Raw genomic sequence first — 22,650 nt, forward strand, 5'->3', positions numbered from 1 at the left:
ATGAACAAGCAACAGGGCTGTCAGCCTTCCTCAGCTTTAAGATTTCCATGTCACTATTATTTAGAACCATAAAATCACAGAATCATAATCCTAGAGCTATTCAGGTTGGAAAAGCCCCTTGGGATCACCCAGTCCAACCATCATCCCTGCTCTACAAAGTTCTCCCCTAAACCATCTCCACCAACACCACATCCAAACCACCCTTCAATACACCCAGGGATGGTGACTCCACCACCTCCCTGGGCAGTGTCTGAACACTCTTTCTGTGAAAAAAAAATTGTTCCTAATGTCCAGTCATATCATATCCTAGAACCATTCAGGTTGGAGAAGACCCTTGGGGTCACCGATTTTTAGAGAGCCCTTGCTCTTTCACTCTCCTGCCCTTCCTAGCACCCTCCACTTCTGCTGTGAGAACAATGCAGCTCAGCCTGCTCTCCAGCCTGCCATCCATCCCCAGCTGTCCCGACAGCCCAGCTGTCCCGACAGCCGTCTGCAGGGGGCAGCAGCTCCCCAGAAATCCCGACAGAAGGCTCCACCAGCATTCCCGGCAGGGATCCAGCCCCTCCTTTCCCACCCAGCAGCTTTTCAAGTCAGAGCAAATCCATATGGACAAACAGCTGAAGTCCACGAGATGATGTCAGTGCTTCCCAGCAGGCAGCAGAACGGAGCCCTGGTCTTTGCCCTGCAGCAACTGCAAAACAATTGCAGCAGTTTTTCCTTTTTTTTTTTCCAGTTATCTCCAGTATTTGCAGAGAGAAAAGCCTCTTCAAGTGACCAGAAGTCTCTGAACAAGTAAAGGAAGGACAGAGCTAAATTAATATAAGGATGTTGTAGGTGGCTGGGGGGGGGGGGTGAATAACAGAAGATTTAAGATGGGAGGGGGGGGGGGAAATGGCAAAAGTCCATCTGCAAAGCAAATGCAACTCCACTTTGGTGCCTTGCAGAGGAACAGAGGACAGCAAGTCAGCAGCTCAGGCAGGGCTCTCAGAAGGAGCTTCACATGAACTGCTCAGCTCAAAGCTGGTAACAAGGCTGCTAAGTCACCTGGAAGCCAGCCAGGGGGCCATGGCTTGCCAGTGTCCTCCTGGGTCCTGCAGCAGCAGCTCCTCCAGTGGAGCAGTGGGAAAGCTTCATCTCCCAGATTTGCACACCAGAAAGATCCTGTGTCCACCAAGGAACAGGCCACTCCCAGGTGAGGACTCTTGACACAGGGCTCAGGCTGTCAGGAGGGTTTGCCAGCCCAGCAGCACAGCCTGTGACTAAAGGCACACAAGCAGATGAGCCCTTGGTCAAAGGATGCTCTGGGGTGTGAAAACAAGCAGAAGTGCTTGTACAACCAGACACCCCTATTTCTCCCAGCTCCCTCCCTTATCCCTGGCCCAGAGCAGCTCCAGGGAAGGCAGGAGCAGGAGCTGCTGTCCTCCAGCGGCAACACCCGCGCACTGCAGCTCTGCCACCGCCTCTCCTACCTCAGGACCTGCTTGGGAAAAGACCTTTGGGATCAGCAACTCCAACCAGAACCTAACTCCATCAACCAGCAAAACATTTCGGTTGCAAAAAGACCTGTTCTTCATTCTGACTCTGACCTCCTGTACCCCAAAAAACTCAGGAGAGGGGTGAGCATTTACTCCTGCCTGTTCCATGCTCTGCATCACAGGCTGTTCCTGACAATAAAAGTAAATTAATCTAAAAATGATTGCCTTTTAACCAGGCTCTTGACAGCAGAGAACATTTTACAGTATTTTAAAGAAAACTACAAACCACTCCAGGTTAGATTCACAACATACATTCAAAAGACAGAAATACACAGGAGCCTCACACTGATGTCTTAGCCAGCTCAAAAATCTTGCCAAGTTGCCAAGATTTCTTCTCCCAAGAAAGTGTGGACTTTCAAACTGACATTATTTTTCTAAAAAAATACTTCATTTAAAAATAAAATTAATTTTTAAAATTAATTTTAAATTAAAATACTGATCAATTGGGGGAACACAGGATGGTCCCCAAACTTCAGAGAGAAAGGGAGGCAAAATGGACAGGCTCTCCCCAATTGAACACACTCTGGAGAAACACTTTGCTGTGCAGAGCCTGCCCGTGTCACTCAATCATTCTGTTGCAGAAATATTTTCCAGCTTTTTTCCTTTCTCTATTTTTTTTTAACTTAATCCTCCTTTACTACAAAGGAGAGGAGGACTTTCTGCAAAAAAAACCTTTTCCGCAAACGGGCATTTAGAGGGAAGTTTTAATATCATGGAATCCCAGACTGGTTTGGGTTGGAAGGGACCTTAAAGATCATCCAGTTCCACCCCCTGCATGGGCAGGGACACCTCCCACCAGCCCAGGTTGCTCCAAGCCCCATCCAACCTGCCCTTCAACACTGCCAGGGATGGGGCAGCCACAGCTTCCCTGGGCAACCTGGGCCAGGCTCTCACCACCCTCACAACAAAGAATTTCCTCCTCATGTCCAACCTCAATCTCCCTCTTCCAGTTTTCATCCCTTCCCCCTTGTCCTCTCCCTCCCTGCCCTTGTCCCAAGCCCCTCCCCAGCTTTCCTGGAGCCCCTTCAGGCACTGGAAGGTGCTCTAAGGTCTCCCTGGAGCCTTCTCTTCTCCAGGCTCAACACCCCAACTCTCCCAGCCTGGCTCCAGAGCAGAGCTGCTCCAGCCCTTGGACCATACACACTGGAAGAGTCACCAGAAGATACTGGACATGACCCTGCATCTTGCTGAGGATTTTGCATTTCCACTAATTTTAGCAGAATCATGATCTCCTCAGACTTTTACAGATTTACACTCCTAAAAATGACCCAGCCAAGTGTTGAGAAAATGTTCAGGTATTTCAGAAAATGTGTCATTTGGTCCAACAGAGACCACTGTGGCTGAACACCAGAACAAAAACTGCTCAACATACTATGTCTTACCAGTCTCCCAACCTTTTTTTTCTGGCTTTTCTCCTCAGCTCTCTTCCTACCAGTTACTGTACCTTACACCAGTAGCTTAGCTCCACAATGACTGAATCTAAAAAGGAAAAAGCAGGAGGTTAAATGAAGATGATTTAGAAAAACCAAGACCGAAAAAGAAATGAGAGAGAAGAGCTTCCAGAATAAGGAGAGTGAACAAGGAAAGACCAAGAACACCTGAAACCACCACAATTCCCTTGTGTGGCTCAAGCCAGTCGTTACACACGTGCTGGCTGTGCAGGAGACACTGTGTCACTGCACAGCTCAGCACCCTGTCACGACCCAATTAGCCAGGCCAGAAGTTGTGACATCCACGACAGACCTGAGGTTTCACAAGCACCTGATGGGCAGCTCACCTGAAACACTGGACCAAGCAGAAACCAGGTGGGGCATGTGTTTGATACAACTGCTTATTCCAATGGAAGATATGAAAAAGTTCACAGGATCACAGAACATGTGGGGTTGGAAGGGACCTTTAAGGGTCATCTAGTCCAACCCCCCTGCAGTGAGCAGGGACCTTTTTAACTAGATCAGGTTGCTCAGAGCCTCATCAAGCCTGACCTTGAATGTCTCCAGGGATGGGGCCTTCACCACCTCCTCTCTGGGCAACCTGTTTGAGTGCTTCACCACCCTCACTGTGAAGAACTTCTTCCTAATGTCTGATCTAAATCTCCCCTGCTCTAGCTTGAGACCATGTCTCCTTGTCCTCTCCCTCCCTGCCCTTGTCCCAAGCCCCTCCCCAGCTTTCCTGGAGCCCCTTCAGGCACTGGAAGCTGCTCTAAGGTCTCCCTGGAGCCTTCTCTTCTCCAGGCTGAACACCCCAGCTCTCCCAGCCTGAGTCCAGAGAAGAGCTGCTCCAGCCCTTGGATCATCTTTGTGGCCTCCTCTGGACTCATTCCACCAACCCAGGTCTCCCTTGTGCTGAGGGCTCCAGAACTGGTCACAAAGTGTCCACTAAGTAACTGAAAGCCACAGAAAGCCTCTCTCAAAAGTGCAACACAACCATTCTGGGTCGTTCCAAAAGCCTCACACTTCACCAGCAGGGCATTATCTCCAATATCTCTTTATATTCAGGAACACGATTGAAGACCACTTCCAGTACAGCAAGACTGATAAAAACTCACCCAGCAACACAAAAAGAGAGACACAGCATTCAATTAATGCAGCCTGAGAAACTCTTAATTGCAGCAGCCTCACAGACAACTTCGTGCAGATGTCAGTGCAGCCAGTGCAAACCCACAGGCAGGTATTTATGTGAGACCTGCAAGTGCCACTGCATGTTTTCCTAGATATGTTATTTACAATGAAGCTACTGTCACAAAAAGGCCTTTGCCTGCCTCTTAGCCATCCCTCAGAAAGGAATAACAAACAAACAAACCCTGAACTGCATCAAGTTTCATCAACAACAGCAAAATACTTCTTTTTTGCCCAATCAGGCTCATTAAAAATTATGGGACATTCAAAGCAGCTGAAAAGGAGGTTTAGTGCTGTCATGTACAGTTCACCTGAGGAAAAAAATATCAAATCAAATCAATAGAAGCAATGAGGCCAGCTAACTGTCAATATGTTTTTGGCATTCATAAAATCATATGAATATCAGCCCCTACAAGGGGAAAAAAAAGTGCTGCACTTTGAACTCAAATCAATCCACCCAAACATCCAACATTTTCACAGCCTGGACACTGGGGCATTAGCAACTTATTCAAAGTGATATGGGAGGAAAGGAAGCTTTCCTTTAAAACAGATGCTCCTGCCATAGCCTGCAAACTTTTGACAGATGAGAAGGGCACAAGCAAGAACTTCTCCCAAGAGCCTGCAGTTATGCAGTGTTTCTGCTGCCTAAAGCAAGAGAAAGGTGATTTTAGAAGTGCACCCAACAGGGTTTAGAGACAAACGGGCATTTTTTTCCCTGCTTGCAGTCAGTATGTCTATCTATGTAGGAATTCAAGGACATGAACAGGCCCAAAGCAATTCCAGGAGTGTTTGGCCCTTCCCCATCAGCCTCATCTTTTCTCTGAAAAGCCTCCCAATCAGCACATCCACAGGCAATGCAGCTGAACAGGTTGGCAGCCTTTGCTCCAGCAGGGCTTCCTTGAGAAGACATGAACATAGCTCTTCCTAAAGCAAATAAATACATACAAACCACAAAGTATTAAGCCTTGGCTAGCACTGCTCTCCTGCACTTCAATTCCTCCAGGGCTTATCAGTAGCACCCCTCAACAGGCAGATAAAACCAGAAGATGACCTAGGTGCAGATGCAACCTCCTCTCCAAGCTCCCCTCTCTGTTTAAAAACACACCCATTCTTGTTCTCCACACAGTGTGGCACTAGAATCAAAAGAATCCTGACACAAGTGGTAGGAACATTGTGGCACAGCTCTGTGTAGGGCCACACACCTCCCAGGAAAAGTTTGCTAACTTGGGCTCAGCACTTGGCAAAACACAGAAAGCTTCTGAACTCTGGGTGGTTTGAGGAGGAGTTGAGCCAGGGCACTAACTCCTGAGGCTCAGCTGAGCATAAAGTCAATGACCTCCAGGTTTATTCAGAACTCAGATGGTGAGAGAGGCTGAAATGCCACAGCAGACTCTTGACCATTTCTTTTGCCAACAGAAACACAGAAGATTCCTAGGGCAGAGTTACTTGAGCATCCCATTATCAATTAAAGTTGTCCAAAAGCTAAAGAATCATCAGTAAACGAAAACTGACTCAAACCAGGGCAGAATCTTGTGCTGAATTCCTTAGGAACAGGTGCAAGAGGGAACCAACTTTTTCCTCTTCTTTTCTTTTAAAAAGAAGCCTGGGAATGTGAAATTCCTTGACAAAGCTCACAAAACCTGAAGGAACAGGTAGCAACAGGGAACAACTCGGGAGAGGGTATTTCCATGGTGCCATCACATTCAAAACATGACATATTTGCTACCAACAGCAGAATCTAAAAAGCTGGAAGAAGTTTCCTTTATTAAGCAATTTTCTCATGCTGGAAACTTAGTTTTCCTACTGCATTAAATTCCATATCCACTGGTTCTGGCTGCTACACCCATCTCCAGCTGCTTTCTCATTTCCTCCTTGCCACTTACAACACTGACACAAAATTCAATACACTACTTCACAAACATAAATAAGAAGAAGTACTCATTAATTCACTATTAAATAATTACTTTGAAAAATATTTTAGCCTCTTTGAGAGAGCAAGAAACCTAGAAGAGTGACAGAATTTCATCATGGGTTAATAAATGCTTGTGCTTTTTCTGTGCACAAAAAGGTGCCTGTCAGTATGAAGGGACCTCAAGAAAAGTGTTTAAAAAGCTACAGGAAAAACTGCAGTTGCAAACATATTGTTGCAGGATGGTGTCCTCAAGAACTGACCCTGGAAAGGGGTGGGATGCAGACAGCCTGGGCAGTGCCTAAGGTCCTGCTGGTGGTTACGCTGTAGGGTTGGCCAACCTCAACAGGGCAGGGAGAACACTCTTCCAGAGTGTTCCAAAGCTTTTAAATGGATCTCTACACTAAATTACCACCCAGAGAAATCCATCTTTCTCCCCATTAACAATAAAGGAGAGCAGATTGCTCCCTTGGATAGTGGTTTCACCACCCCTGTAGGACAGGAAGCCAGCACTGCTGCCCCAAGAGCAGCTCCCACCTTTTCCCTTCACACTGATGGAATCCTCCACTCCCCACACTGAGCCTGAATGAGTTGCAGCAGGAAACAGTTCCTAGGAAAACTAGTTAATTATGCTAGAACATGTCCAGTTCCTGATCTGATTCCCCACATGAACATCTGGGCAGATGAAGGGCAGGGAGCAGGTTCCAAGTGCCAGGGCTGTCTCAGGCCATGCCACCTTCAAGCCCTGAGCATAGCATAATGGAATCCCAGACTGGTTTGGGTTAGAAAGGACCTTAAAAATCATACAGTCCAACCCCCTGCATGGGCAGACCAGGATGGTCCCACCAGACCAGGCTGCTCCAAGCCCCATCCAACCTGCCCTTCAACACTGCCAGGGATGGGGCAGCCACAGCTTCCCTGGGCAGCCTGGGCCAGGGTCTCACCACCTTCACACCAAAGAATTTCCTCCTCATGTCCAACCTCAATCTCCCTCTTCCAGTTTTAATCCCTTCCCCCTGTCTTCTCCCTCCCTGCCCTTGTCCCAAGCCCCTCTCCAGCTTTCCTGGAGCCCCTTCAGGCACTGGAAGGTGCTCTCAGGTCTCCCTGGAGCCTTCTCTTCTCCAGGCTGAACACCCCAACTCTCCCAGCCTGGCTCCAGAGCAGAGCTGCTCCAGCCCTTGGATCATCTCTGTGGCCTCCTCTGGCCTCTCTCCACCACAGAACCCAGGACCCCACAAGCCAGCTGCCTACACACACACTCACACCAACCCCTAGCACAGGCTCTGATGGAACTGTTACCTTTCCTGACCCTTCACTGAAGGGAGCACAGGTTGGGCCAGATGTTACCAGAAGTCATCCTTAGCTTTGATCCTTCTGAGCTCCCAAGAGCACAGCCCAGCCATCTCCCTGGCTACAGGACTCTCCTGACCCACTGATTCGTGGTGTGGCCTTAGAATCAAAACGCAGCCCGTGACATTCCTACAACTACCTCCAGACTTTTTTTTTTTCCCCTCTCTCCCTCTGTAACCTACAAAAGTCACCCTCCTGCTGGCTGCTCCTGCCCAGGGATGTTAGCAGAGCTCTTGCAAACATTCATCATGTCTCAGGAAATAATTCCAAGTGATGAGAACCCTCAGCCAGCACTGATCCTATTTTTCAGCAGCACACACTGGTGATTTTCTGCAATTACTCAGGATAAAGTTAACCTGTTATTTTGGATCAACAACTTGGGGAAGAGAATGATTTGAACCTGAAGAGGAGAGATTTAGGAGAAAATTCTTTGGTGTGAGGGTGGTGGGAGCCTGGCCCAGGTTGCCCAGGGAAGCTGTGGCTGCCCCATCCCTGGCAGTGTTGAAGGGCAGGTTGGATGGGGCTTGGAGCAACCTGGGCTGGTGGGGGGTGTCCCTGTCCATGCAGGGGGGTTGGAACCTGATGGTCTTGAAGGTCCCTTCCAACAGAAACAAGTCCATGATTCTATGACATATCCAGGGTCCTCCAGCAAAAAAGAAAGGAACCCAATTCCTTATCTGTGCAGAGTAAGTTTCTTAATCCTTGCACCTGACAAGTGGCAAAAGGCCCCAGAAACCATGACTCCCCCAGAACTAACATAGCTCATTCTGTAATTGCAATAATATCAACTGCTTGAAACTTGCACTGTGAAGAAAAATAGTAATAATAATTATTAAAAAGAAATAAATCACAGCAGCTACTGACAATAAATCCCATGTGAGCTATAACTAACTTTAGACTTGCCATGGTAAGCCTGGAGGAAGGCAGCCTGGTGGAAGCATTTCAGCCTTATTTCTGGAAGTATGACTATTTCCCCCATGTTTTGGGGAATTATTCCTTGGTTTGGAGAATTAAAATTCTATTGAAGGTAGTAGGAACAATATTAGCAACATTTCTTGATCCTAAACCTTGTTCCATTCTTCCTTCATTTCTCTTTCCATTCCTACCTAACATTCTTTTAAATTTTAGGTTTAGATTTTCCCTATTTCTCCCAGTAACTGCTGGTGCAGTCTCTCCAGGTGACACTTCTTTAGTCACCTCCAGAATTATTTAGGGAAAGCAGGGATATGTGAATTAAAGATTTCCCTATCAAACCTTTTCTCAAAATGTTGCTCTTCAATAGATGAAAGAAAGGCAATCTGTTCTGCTGACCTGACAGTTCATTTCAGGACAAACAAGAAGTTTTATCAGGTGTAAAACACAAAAAAAATATTTACATTTTCAAAGTAGTGTTAAGAATAAGTCATTTTTAGCTGATGCTGGATCATAAAACTCATCAGTTCCTCCCTTTTGCAGTTCTTCATAATATCAAAGTGATGAAGGAGCTCACAAGAGACCACTGGAATACTTAAAAGTTTGAAGAACACTGGAAAAATATTCCAGGTTTAAATGGCCTTTTTCACAACATCTATTACAGGTAGATACAGGAAAGTTGTTAATTTTATCAACAAGTATTTGTGGTCATTACTGCCCTCACATTTAATTTAGGCTTTCATCTGGGCTATTAGCAAACTGCTAATAGCAAAAACATATATAAAAGGTGTTTCTTCAGAATCAGTCTGACCAGAGTTTGCTTTTTTGACCATCTGATATTGCCTGCTATCAAAATGGCACCACCAGACACCACCACACCTGAAAAAGAGACCAGTGCAACAAGCTTCATGGCATTCTGGAGACTTCTTAATAAGGTGCAAGCACTTGGATTTTGTTTTCCTCTAAGCCTTCATCTAGCTGAGTAACAGCCAAGAACAATCTTTTGGGGAACAGCTACTCCTTTTATCTCTCCACAAGTACTCATTAACTAGTGATACTCTGTCTGGATGAGGGGATTCAGGCTTCATTTCAGAGAAGGAAGTGCTGATCCCTGGGATGGTGACATGGGTCCTACCTCAAGGACAAGCAGCTGCCCATGCAGTGACTCCTAGTCACCTCCCAAATTACACCCTGCTGCATCTAAGGAGAACTAAAGGCAGTGCTACTTTGCTTAATGTCAGGCTGTCAAACGGAGAGGGGTAGTTTGCTATGACTGCAGCAGGACAGGAAATACCAGGAGAGCTTTGAAAACACTTCCAGCAGAAGGGTGGTGGACAAGACAAACTCCTGGAGCCTAAATTAAGTCATCCTTGCTTTTGAATCACAGAGCACAGCAAAGTTCACCTGAATTAATGAAAGTTGGAACAGAGGTAAATAGAATTAAACCCAGGTGAACCCTGGACTATGGTCCTCATGCTCAAGTTTTAAGGACTTTAATCCATTTTGTACACACATCCAATTCATTTAGAATCAAGTTTTAAATCCTCATAGAATCCTGGAACACCAGGTTGGGAGGGACCTCAAGGATCATCTGGTCCAACCTTACTAGGTAATAATCCAGTTGAAATGAGGTGGCCCAGCACCCTGTCCAATGGGGGGGAATCCACCACTTCCCTGGGGAGATTGTTCCCATGTCTAACTATTCTCATGGTGAGAAATTTTCTTCAGGAGTCCAACTGGAATCTCCCCAGGAGTAACTTGTTCCCATCACCCCTTGTCTTTTCCATGTGACCCCTTGTAAAAAGGGAGTCTCCATCTTCTTGGCAGCCACCCTTTATGGACTGGGACATGGCGATAAGGTCTCCTCTGAGCCTTCTCTTCTCCAGGCTGAACAAACCCAGTCCTCTCAGCCTTTCCTCACGTGGCAGGTCCTCTTGATGATCCTCATGGCACTTCTCTGGACCCTCTCCAGCCTGAACATATCTCTTTTGTATAGCAGGGACCAAAACTGCAGCATATTCTTATCCACCAGCCCTAAAAGTGCCTTTACAATCAACCTTCAAAGCAAATGAAGGAAAATAAATTCCCACTTTGGAGGAAAAGCCTTTTCACCAGGAACAAGGCTTCATTTCCAAGCACATTGTCAGTAAAGCCATCCCTGCTGTTAAACATCCCACTCATTCCCTCCCACATCACCCCAACTATTCCTCCTGTTAGCACAAGCATTTCTAAGACTGAAGCTAACTGGTCAGGAAACTAATCCAGGCCAGAACTCACCCAGCCAAAAAGATACTTATTTCCATCCAGACCAGGTCTCTGGTGTGCCCAAACACTCAGGCCAGCCAAAAGAGAAGCAAGGCAAGAGGGTTTCTTCCAGCACAGTGTAAGCTTTAAGTGTTCAGGAAACTACTGCCTGGGCATGGAACAGATACCACAGTTTAAACCCCTTAATTTACATTTATGTTCTTGACGCTCCTGCACTTCTGCCTGGACTGACTTGTTCTCTTCATGCTGGCTATTCTTCATGCAGCTCTTGATGTCACAACACACTCTGGAACAGAACAGATGAGTCGTGCTAGTGAAACTACATAAAAGAGAAAGGGAAGAGAAAGGGGGGGGGGGGGGGGGGAAGCACTGTTGGAATGTTTAATGCTTAACAGAAAATGTGTAGTCCCACAACTTCAAGAATAGGACCCCTTCACTTATCAAAACAGCCATAAACAAAACCAAAAGAGTATTTTAAATCAGTTTTATGATTTTTTTACCAGGAAGAACCAACTCATTTTACAAACTCCTCTCTACCTCTTCTCAAACTCTTTAGCATTTATGGCTCTTACAGCTTAAACTCTCACAATATATGAATGCACTAGGACATTTGAGAGCTGGTGATGCCTACTTCAGATGCCCTCCTCCTCCTGTGCTGTGGCACCACAACACAAAACCAGCTTTTATTGTTAAAGGGGTGTATATTAGAACAAGTATAACCCATTACTATGGTCAATGCAGCAAGAAAAACTATCAAGAAAGTAACAAAATCAGCTCTAACAGATTTCTAACCTTGTTACTGAGGAAGAACAGCCTCAGCTCATGGAGGAGTTGTGAAGCTAGCTTCCTTACCCTCATCAATTAAGGGCTTAAAATATTCACATTGACACAACTAAGATATTTTATAGGACAGCACATTCTTTCTCATCTGTAATCCTTTTCAGTCCTCAGTGTGCACACATGCTAAGAAAATCCCTGGGCATAGTAAGGAACCCCAGAGTCATTCTGAAGCAAGGCACCTACTCTTGCTGCACCCAGCAATGCGGGCCAAGCAGTGTTGAATTTCACACTGGTTCTACACCCTTTCAATTTAAGCACTTCCCTCCCCCCCTCCCCGTTTTTTCTGTCATTTACTGAGTACAAAGCACTCAAGTCTGGGTTCTGGCTGCATTTTTTCCTTGGCAAGTCTTATTGTTTATCAGCTTCAAAGAGCACTGGTGATAAGAGGTTTGTAGGAGCTGTGGATGCACAGTGACAACGAGCTTTTAAAAAGCCATTTGGAATGGATCTTGTTATTTAATTGATCTTGTTATTTATTGTAATAATCACACGTGGTGTTTAAGTGACCAAAAAGGGGGATGCTCAGAGGGTAGAAGGGGTGTGCTGCACTGCTAAGGACACATCAAGACTGCTGATGCAAGCTGCACCCTTGCCAGGTTCTGTGCTGGCACAGAGCAGCAGGCACAGGGAACAGGAACTGCTGGAACCTGAGCTTTTGGTCCTGATCTGGGGCCCTGGAGAAGAAGACTGCTGCCTCCTGAAGCTTCCAACACTTGACACTGAGAAGCCTTTAGGAGTGAAGGACTTCTCCATTCAGAAGATGGAAAGTGAGTAACTCCTGCGTGGAATTGTATCGTCTCAGAAGTTTTGTTGCTGGACAAGACAAGTCAGGACTCCTTCAACAAATCACAGTTAATTGAACAGAAGTATCTTCCTAGGTACTACTGCTCTTGTATCCTAACTTGGGTCTTCCTGAAACCTTGACCCAAGAAGGGAGAAACCTTGACCCAAGAAGGGAGAAACCTTGACCCAAGAAGGGAGAAACCTTGACCCAAGAAGGGAGAAACCTTGACCCAAGAAGGGAGAAACCTTGACCCAAGAAGGGAGAAACCTTGACCCAAGAAGGGAGAAACCTTGACCCAAGAAGGGAGAAACCTTGACCCAAGAAGGGAGAAACCTTGACCCAAGAAGGGAGAAACCTTGACCCAAGAAGGGAGAAACCTTGACCCAAGAAGGGAGAAACCTTGACCCAAGAAGGGAGAAACCTTGACCCAAGAAGGGAGAAACCTTGACCCAAGAAGGGAGGAATCTTCCAGTTTTCAAAACCTGACCTTCTACTTGGGAAATTACTGACCAGTGGAGAGATGTGTTTTAAAGAAAGATTGAAGCCAACCTCTCAGTAGGTTGGGTACAAGAGAAACAATACTTGTAGTTCTCTTCCACACTAGAGACAACACAAATTCAGAAGAGTTTACAAAGATGTCTGGTGGGTCAATGTGAAGCACCATCAACCATCACTCTTCTGTCTTCTCAAGGTGTTGACTCTGCTTAAGGAGTTTCCTCTGCTTAAGGACTCTACTTACTGGAGTTTCTTAAAGAGGTGTTTGAAGACAGCAGCTCAGACACTGCTCAAGGAACCTGATAATGTAAAACCTAAGGAGCAACATTTCCCAGCACTGCAGACATCCACACTTCAAAAACACACTCTGGGCCACTCCAGGGTAATGGAGGGAAGAAAAGCCACTCCTACCCTCCTTTACTGGTTAGGTAGCCTCCTCCTGTTACAGTAACCAGCACACTTTCTGGCACCAAGTACCTTGCATGAATTTACATTCCAATTAGATGTTGGGACATCTGGGCAAGGTTTGATAAACTTGAAGGAAAAGAAGGTGAAAATTTAAGTGCTCCACGTGTCCGTTTTTGAGCTTGGTACAGGGACACCCCCTGGCAAGAGCCCATCAGAGGGCTACCAGAATGAGGAGGTGGCTGGAGAACAAGACCTACCAGAGCAGACTGTCAGCTGAGAGAAGGCCCAGGGCAAGTCTTGCTGCCACCTCCAACTACCTAATGAGAGAGCAAAGGGAAGATTCAAACAACTCTTGGGCACACACAGTGGAAGGACAAGATGCCACAGGCAAGATGTAACCATGAGTGGTCAAACACTGGAGCATGTTACTCAGAGATGTGGAAACTCCTTCAGCTCTTGAAAAGTCTTGCTAAAAACAACTCTAACCAACCTCATCTACACTCAGAGCTGGCCCCTCCTGAGCCAGGGGTTGTGCCACCAGAAGTCCTCTCCAACCTGAATTGTTTTGCCATCCTTTGGGACTATATAAACTGAGGGATATACTTGAGAAACTTAAAACCAGTGAGGCTTTTATCATCTATGCAGTTATAAGAGCTAACAATCTATGCAGGGTGCTCTTAGGACAGGGATTCCCTGGTCTCAGAGCTTCCTCACAAGTTCTAGAGGACCTGGAACACTTCAGCAAGATCTCACTAAGTGGTTCTTTGGGTTTATGTGCAGCTATTCTCAGCAATCTCCCAGTGACCTGCACCTTCAAAGTGGTGAACACACAAAGCAGCCTAAGATTTAATTGAAGAGAGGAGCATTAGAAGAGCACAGGCTTGGTGTACCATTGTTCAGGAGACACAAAACCAGATGGGACCTGAAGTCAAAAGACGGGCTGCACAGAGACCAACATCAGATGAGCCTCCTGTTTGAACTTCAGATGGAAAAGGTGGAAGCAGTAGTGATAAAGGACCTAATTTTAAATTATTTCTTTTTGCAGGAGAAAATCCAGGACCACAATGAGTAAATCCAAACAAATAAAAACCTGTCTGTGAAAAAAGCAGGGCCACTGTGTGCTCTTCTCTCCAGAATCTTAACAAGAGGTCCTATCTTGAGTACCAGAAGGTGGGTGCAAAAGCTCCCTGGTGCCAGCACAAGTGAGCCTGTTTGAAAATGCAGCTCTGGGTCAAGAAGAAATGGTAAAACATCCAACAGAGCAACAACTGCACTGGATCAGTACTGCTAACCAGGGAGAGCCAGACTGGAAACAGAGCAGGACCAACACACAACACTATCTCCCTTTCTTGAGTCTGGTGGAGCTGGAGAAAACATCCCTAAGGATTTGTTTGCACAAACCATTCAAAGCAAATGTCTCCAAAAACATTACAGATGTCATGTCAGGCAAGTCAGACACCTGAATATTTGATAGTTTGCTCCACCACACTGCCATGAGAGCTGCCAAATTCTTCCTCATGTAGGTCAAAAAGCTGGTAGAACAGGGAGAGGATGCAGCTGCTTCGGCAGGACTAAGCTACTTCCACACACATTAAGGAGCCAAGTACAAACTACTTGGGGCTTATATTAGGCAGGAGTCAAAAGTGGGTCATTCCTGAGCAGGAAGGGGTGCATTAATATGGAAGGTAGGCAAGGATCAAGTAAGCAAGGAGTACCTTTTGAGTATTCAGTATTGCCACAGGAAGCGATAAATCTCTCTTCAAAGATCAGAAATGGCAGTAAGTTTTATACTCAGCAGGAATGCTGGATAACACTAACTTCTTCCATCCTCCAAAAAGAAAAGAAACAAAAAAAAAAGGTTTTAATCATCTGATAAGCTTTGACTGAAACTACTAGCCTTCAAAAATGTGCTTTTTTTCCAACCTGAAGTGCATCTAAAGGGTGATCTTGCAGGACACGCTGGGAAAAGGCTGAAGTTTGAATTGCATGTCACTGCAAACAGCTCAGCACGAGGAAGCAAACTAAAATGTAGCAGGTACAACCCAAACCAGGGAGACATTTTCAATTCTGCAGCATTTCCTGCCTTCATTTTAAACCTCTGGATGCTAGAGGTGGTTTCAAGGAAACAGCTTTGCCAATCCAATAGGAAGAGACAAGAGGAAGTACACAAGAAGGGGAAGAAATTGGCCAAAAATGGTTCCACAGCAGTGAAAAGCTCTTCCAGGAGCCAGTTCAGAGCAACGAGGTCTCTTTCATCATTAAACAATGGGAGAATTCAATTCCCTTGACAGTGATTTTAAACATACAGCAAAGTTTACTGCTCTGCTTCAAAAGAGGAAAAAAACAAAATTACAAAGACTCAAACGCTGCCCTTGGTACTCATGGTCTCAGCTATCATTTCAGAAAGCCTCTACTTCAAAATATTCTGAGGCCTGGCTCCACAAAGGCTTCAATCACATTCACATACATCCAGTTTCCCCCACCTTTCTTTTTTTGGGGGGTGGGGGAAAGAAACGGAGGGACACACAAGAAACAAATTCAGCTGACCAACTCCTTGCCTGGCAATGTCATGTCCAGCACACAAATGGAAGGAGATGAGGCCACAACAGTCCTCATCACAGACTGGTTTGGGTTGGAAGGGACCTTAAAGATCACCCAGTTCCAAGACAACTTAATTTTTCAGGAAAACCATGACTTTTACTTCCCTAAATGCACTAGTGTTATTCCTAATGTAGCAAGAGCTGTAGATTCCCTTGTATGGCTTCTATCAATGAAGTGAGGAAAAAAGGGAAAAAAATTCCTTCCCCCAGCATTAAGATAGAAAATATCCCACAAGGACAGAGCTGTGTCCATGCAGTCCAGCAGCCTGTCTCCAAAAGCTCAAGCAGGAGAGGCTGTGCAGGGGCAGTAGCCAGTCATGTCTGTGATTTACCACCCTCCTCCCAACAGCCAGCTGTGGGATCAGGGATCCCAGCCTTTGGACCTGCTGATCCCCTGCTGAACCTGCAGTGTCTTCAGTGTCTCTTACCAAAATAGGGTTTCCATCAACTGTGGTGGATTTTCCACATTTCTTCCTCCAACAAGGACAGGCTCACCACAAAAATCTCCCTAAAAAGCTCTGCGTGTGAGGAATCTCACTGGAGAATCCCACAGGAGCCAGACTGAAATTCTAAAAAGAACACCAGTGGCAGCAGCAGAGCTGCCCCATGTGCCTCCTCACCAACAGGCAGGAGAAAACAGAATTCCCACACTCAGCAGCTGCTCCAGCTGCAATTACCCTCCACATGGATGACATGCTCTGCTGCTGAGACAGTTCTCAAGCTTCCCATCTCCCCTTCCCACCTTTAACACATGCCACACGTGGCCAGAACTTCTCCCTTCCAGCAATCTCCACCTCAAGATGCTTTGTCCACCAGCAGGCTACTCACTGTAACATCCTGGAGAGCTCAAAGTGTCAAACACTTGTGTCAAGTCTCCACACATGATCACAGCTCAAAATTATTAAGTGCTGGTTATTTCTTCTTCCACAGCTTTACTCTCCCTAGTTTCATTCCTGATTCATTCATTATTTTACTCAGCATCCACTTTAAAACGAGGATCACTGCACTATAAGATAATTTCACACAATACAGATAAACGCAATAAATAAAAGGTGAATTGATAGACAATTTTATGTAACATATAAAATAATCATTTTACTAAGCTTTATTTTCAATCTAAATCACCTTGGTTCACCCTCACTGAGCATTTCCCAGGCTATAAAGTGGGAAGGAAGAGCCCCTTCCTTCAGGAACACAGGCAGAGCCTCTTCTCCCTTCAGGGAGAGAGGCAGGGGACTGGCTGGACACAGCACTGGTGACAAGGTCCTGGGGCTACCTGGTAGCCAACAAGCTGAAGAGCAGCCAGCACTGTGCCCTGACAGCAGAGCAACAATATTTCTCCTACCAAAAGCTCATTAATATTATAGCTATGGATCAGGATTTTTTACAGTCCCAAGTTTGGACTAAAACAGGGACACTCTCCTAACACACCTCCAGTGTGTATAGGTACCTGCTTATTTTCTCTTGTTCAGAAGATTTTTCTGGCTTGATCATGTTCTAGATCTTTAAGGAAAAGGCTTAAACCCATCCCTGTTCAAAAAGAAGGAAGCTGGTAAAGAAGAAGAGGAGCTGCTCCCCCTTTAGCATGACCACCTCTCATTTGCTCCCCGAGTCTGACCCTGTATGAATTACACTTCTCTAAGCTTGCCTGAAACAAAAGTTCAGTCTCTTGCAGCTGGCTCAGGCAATCCTCAATTTTTTTTTCCCCAATCTTGATTCAGAGGCATTAAGAAATTAAGAAACACACGACTGCTCTTCACACCATAATCCAAGGATTAATCACCTTCACCGTGGAAAAACTTAAAGTCTTTGAAACTGAACTTATCTGGCTACAAATTCTTGTTGCATTTGTCAGTAAGATTAAAAAAATAAGCTCACTAATATCCAGTGTTATCTTGCCAGGGAGGTATCTGAGGACTCTAAGTCACCTCTCAGTTTTGCAGAGAAGCTGCACAGCAAACTCAACACTTCAAGGCGTGGTGTTTCTCCTTAGCTCACCATCCACCTGCAGAGTAATCCCCCTTGCAAACAGTAATTTGTTTATTTTTCAAGTTCTGAGGCCAGAACCATCCATAGTCTTTTGGGAATGACTTCAACCCACCCCACACAGGCAGGAATGTATCTCTACTACTTCCATTAAGGCTCTTGAGAACTATGTCAGCTTCTTTGTCACAGCATCACCTTGGAAACTCATGTTTAAGCTGTTTATCTGCTGAGACTCCAAGATGCAGTTCAGGCCCCGTTTTCTAGGATGTGCCTGGACTGAAAGGTGGCTGGAGGTGCAGCTGCAGACAGGGCAGCCTCAGCACACCCAGCCCAGCAGCTCCACTGCACCTGACACTGGTGAGGCTGCCCCTGTGCTGTTCACTGCCCAGGAACCACAACTTGCTCACGTCAAAGTTTTAAATCAACAAAACTTTTTGCACTGACAAAAATCAGTAAAAGAATAGAAACTGTGACAAGTAATTACCAGTTTTCACTGCACAACCATGGAAACTATTCAATCTTGTACATCCTGGGCTATTCCTGAGCTACCCTGAACTGAATGGTGGTTTTACACCCATTTTTATATCCTGCAAGGTCCTCAATGTCAAGAGAAACACCTTTACCAAAGACAAAAAATACATTTAACAAGCTCTTTTTTCCTTTAAGCCTTATTTACTGGGATTAATTACATACTTTTAAATCCTTGTTAACTATATTCTGTACTAAAAATAAGAGGGAGAGTTGGTAATAATGATGTATGTATTAACACCAGACAGTGCTAGTGTCAGTCTCTGAACAGCACTAAGCATGTTCATCCACTCCATCTCCTGTCAATACTGACACATCAGCACTTTTCCCACCTCCAGGAATTTCCCCTGTGTTCCAAAGTGCATCAACTATACAACATTCCTTCCATTACTACAGTTAGGGATATTCCAGTGGTAAAAGTGGGGAAAAAAAAAAACAACAAACCCATACAGTGCCCAAGGCAAACAACTCCTTCTCACCTCCACATTTGGTGGTGGCTTTTTAGGTGTTTTTTTTGGTTTATGTTTTGTCTTGGGATTGGTTTTTGGTTTGTTTTTTAATTAAAAAAACAACACAAACAGGAATTTCAGAAGCTTTCAGAGCAGCAAATTCTAAATACCTAAAAGAGGGAATTACCATTACTTTGACATCCCAATTAAAGCAAGCAATATTCTTTATATAATTGGACAAAGCTACTTGCTCCTCTACTTTACAGATAGCTACTTTACCTGATGTTTGAGAGACATACAAGCTTCTAATCATGATGCATTTTAATACAGACAAAGGTGCATTTCACGCTCCAAACAATCTGTGATTTGGCTTCTGTTTTGTTAGAATTTGACAAGTTCAATGATGAAATTTTTAGACTCTGGGGAAAAAAGAAGAGAGGTAAAGTAAGATTTCCAGCATAAGCTGAACTTAGTTCACAGTCTCCTTACACAGCCTTTCCAATTTGAGTGAAGCTTCTCAGTGAAACCCACAAAGCTTTAGGAACATCTTGGGTTTGTTTTTATAGCAGAGAAATAAGATGATGCTGACAAAATATATATTTGGGTTTACTACCTGAACTGAGGGAGGGGGAGAACACCCTGTAGCACAGCTTGCTACACTGCTACCAGTACAGTCACCCTCCCCTGCCTTATCTGAGCAGCACATGCTCACTGATCACTGCACTTCTGCTTCTAAATGCAAAATTTTAAACGTATCTGGCCTCACCTCTTGGTATCATCTCCATACATTGGAATCCTCAGGTAGCTGACTTTATAAAGTGGGAGGGCTGGAACTGAAGGGTCTCTAGAAACAAAGCTTTAGATAAGAAATCCAACTGTAAACATCTGATTCACAACTTCCTTTGTTGGGATAGTTAAGACTAATTGTTCAGGAATCCATTCTATCCCAGATCTCCCCTCAGTTAAGGCACCTTAACTGCACCTTCTTCAGAGCTGTCTCTGCACTACTCCTGCATTTTCACCTGTGAAGAACCATATTGAAAAGACATTAAGACTTGACAGTATCCAAGGTTTTACGACCCTAAATGAGGGAAAATTCACTTTAGCCTTAATTTCTATTAGACACCAAAATTGAATTGTTCAGTGTTCAGTCTCCTGAATGTTAATATGACCTGAAACATAAAACTCCCTCCCCAACTAATGTTTATTTTACTCTTTCTTTCAAGGTTATTTTTGTTAATCAGAAAGTACTGAGATCAGTCAGGTGAGCAGCTCTTTATTTTTCTTATTTAACACCTGCCTAGAGTCTCATTTAATTCCTGAAAAATGATGGATTACTGGAGAGAAGTGGGAGGAGCAGAAGAACAGGGCATTATTAATGGAATTCAAATATCCCTCAGTTACAGTCAGGACAGGAAAAAGATTACTGCCAAGTATCAGGAAGAAATCTGAAAAAAACCAAAGGGCACTTTCTGACCCATTTTTATGAGCAGTAAATATAACCTTGGAACAACAACAAAAAGGAAATTTCCTGGATCTGTGCACATCTCCAATACTATAGAGCACTGCAGAGCAGCAAGAGCTTGGCACTGTACTGACATTTCCAGGTTTAGTATAAAAAACTGGGCATCTGAACTAGAGCCAAATGGATGACCAGAGGTTTACAGTTAAGTAAACAAATCAGTACAGCTGGGCAAGTTAACACAAACAAGCCAACCACCCAGTCAAAGCTTTGGTTTCCTTCAGCTCGTGTGGGAGCTGAGGACTGCAGCCAGCTGTGCCTTCAGGTGAGCAGGTGGCAGTGGTGGCTGTCCCTTGCTACTGGTATTTCTAGAGCACACACCAGCTCAGGAAGCAGCAGCATTTGTGATCCTAATGCTCTACTACTCCCTCAGGCATTCCCTCTGTGACCAAGGAGAGGTAAGAGAAGCAAGGCTTGCCAGGATGGGTGTATCAGGGAGTCTTCATGCAAATATAATCAATACGTATCTGAAATGGCTAATGTACAAAAGCTGTTCAGGGCAGGAAGAGCTGTCCAGAGGTCAGAGCTCAGCACTGCTTGTTGTCACAAGTGGTTGGACAGGAGAATAGGCTGCCCAGGGAGGTGGTGGAGTTGCCATCCCTGGAAGTATTTAAAAGGAATGTAGCTATAGTGCTTAGGGACATGATTTAAGCACTGAACGGGTAAATTAGGTTATGGGAGGTTTAGGTTATGGTTGGACTTGATGATCTTCAAGGTCCCTTCCAACCAGGATGATTCTATGAAGAATCTGCCAAAGGATGAGGGATAAGGGCAAGGAATAGGCTGGCTCTTCTCAGAGAGCAGATAAGCCTCATAATGCTCCACCTGTGGCTTCCAAAAAAAAAAAATCTTCATTAAAAAAAGCAGGAGTTTTTGGACAGGAAGTAATAAAGAGAAGAAATTAAGTTCTGAAGTAGGCTTTATGCAGAAATTCCTGAGCAAGTCAGTAATCACAAATAATGAGATTACTTTTTTTTCCAGGTAAATGCTGAATAGCCACAAGAATCACAGGGCTCAGCCTCCTGCATGTTGCAGGCAGCAGCACCAGGCAGGTACCGACCTGCAGCCACGGGGGCTGCTGACGACACAGACCAATTAGCTCCAGTTCATAGTCAAGACACAGCCTGCCAGGATGAAAAGCAGCTCTTGAAATAGCTCTTTCCCTCAGTAACGCTGCAGGCAGGAGCTGCCAGCAAACTTAACTCCATCGTGACAGCTCCTCGAGCTCTGTCCCAATTGGAAGAGACTTGCTGTGTTATTCCAGTGGCAGGGCCACTTGAGGCCATGGGAACTCCAACTGTGCACCTTTTACTCAGATGTTACTCCTCAAAAACACCCCACAAGGATTCAAGAGTGTTAACGAAGCCATTCTGTGCTTCCTAACAGCCTGTCTTCTGAACACTGCAAGTAGACGGAACATTAAGAGAGCTCACCTATACATCCAGAAGCAAAATGGAAGTAAAAAAACCTAGCAACCTAAAAAAACCCAAGCATTCCTTTCCCCTTATGCTCAAATTGCTCCTTCCTTCAGCCCTAACGTCTTCTGTAGTCAAGTAAAATGTCAGGTACAGCTTAAGAACAACAACTCGAATACAACATGGAGCTATTTCTTAAACCCCACGGCCTCCTGTAAGTTCAACAGGCTCTACACAAGCAGAACAAGCCGGAGAACTTGAGAAAATATTTACACACATCCTCCACCAAAACTAAAACCACCTTCACTGGAAGCGATGAACAGTATTTCAGATGCTTCTACTAACACCTCCCGAGTTTGTGAGCAGGATTCAGTCACTGGCAGGAGGGGAGGAACAGCCATGCGTTTCTTTAAGGGAGGGGGAAAGGCTGGGTCAAAAAAAAAAATAGGAAGTCACAAACAGGAAAGCGAGCTCGTTCTCACCAGCAGGCAAGTCCTGAGGATCACACCGAGCAGAAAAGGATGCATACCAACCCCCTGTATCCAAGTCATCTCACAAAGCTAAGGCAGGAGCCAAATCTGATACCGCGTCAGCGCGTTTAGCAAAGAAATCTGGAGCCGATGTAGGGAACAAAACGCAAAACTGTTGGGACATGGACTGCGTGCGGTTTCCTCTTCGGCATCACGACAAGGCTCGGGTTTTGTGCTCACACACACACACACACGCAACTCCCCACCTCCCGCAGGACCACCCCACGGAGTAACGCGGGGCTGGGGGGGCAAGGCGAAGCAAGGGGCAGCACCACTTGTCGCCGAGCCTCTGGGCAGCCGCCACCCCGCTGCCCTGCCCCGCACCGCGGCCACGCAGCCCCCCCCGGGGGCGGGTGGGGGGCAGGGGTGCGTGTGTGTCTGTGTGTGTGTGTGTGTGTGTGTGTGCGGGGAGCACGGCGCTGCTCAGCCTGCCTTGCAGAGGGAGCTCGAGCCCCGCGCCGCGCCCCGCAGCGCCTCTCCCGCCGCAGCACACGCAGCGCAGCGCGG

The 22,650-nt window shown here is 45.6% G+C and overlaps 1 protein-coding gene across 8 annotated transcripts in view; it reads right to left on the minus strand.

Moving 5' to 3' along the window:
* The window catches only part of CTCF (CCCTC-binding factor), a 40,543-nt gene that overhangs the window by 17,154 nt on the left and 739 nt on the right, over positions 1 to 22,650 (minus strand). The window contains exons 2-4 of one of the 8 annotated variants that reach the window (XM_051629356.1): positions 18,956 to 19,095; positions 14,829 to 14,941; positions 10,778 to 10,872 (exon numbers count right to left, since the gene is read on the minus strand). The exons of 1 other annotated variant lie outside the window; for it this stretch is intronic. In XM_051629356.1, coding sequence (XP_051485316.1) covers positions 10,778 to 10,831 — 54 coding nt within the window. In that variant the 5' untranslated portion in view covers positions 10,832 to 10,872; positions 14,829 to 14,941; positions 18,956 to 19,095. Of the gene's footprint in view, positions 1 to 10,598; positions 10,741 to 10,777; positions 10,906 to 14,828; positions 14,942 to 16,541; positions 16,641 to 18,955; positions 19,096 to 22,650 lie in introns of those variants that run through there. 6 more of the 8 variants (XM_051629355.1, XM_051629357.1, XM_051629361.1 and 3 more) reach the window with 6 other exon arrangements.

Source organism: Apus apus, chromosome 11, assembly GCF_020740795.1.
Source record: "Apus apus isolate bApuApu2 chromosome 11, bApuApu2.pri.cur, whole genome shotgun sequence".
NCBI classification, from domain to species: Eukaryota; Metazoa; Chordata; class Aves; order Apodiformes; family Apodidae; genus Apus; species Apus apus.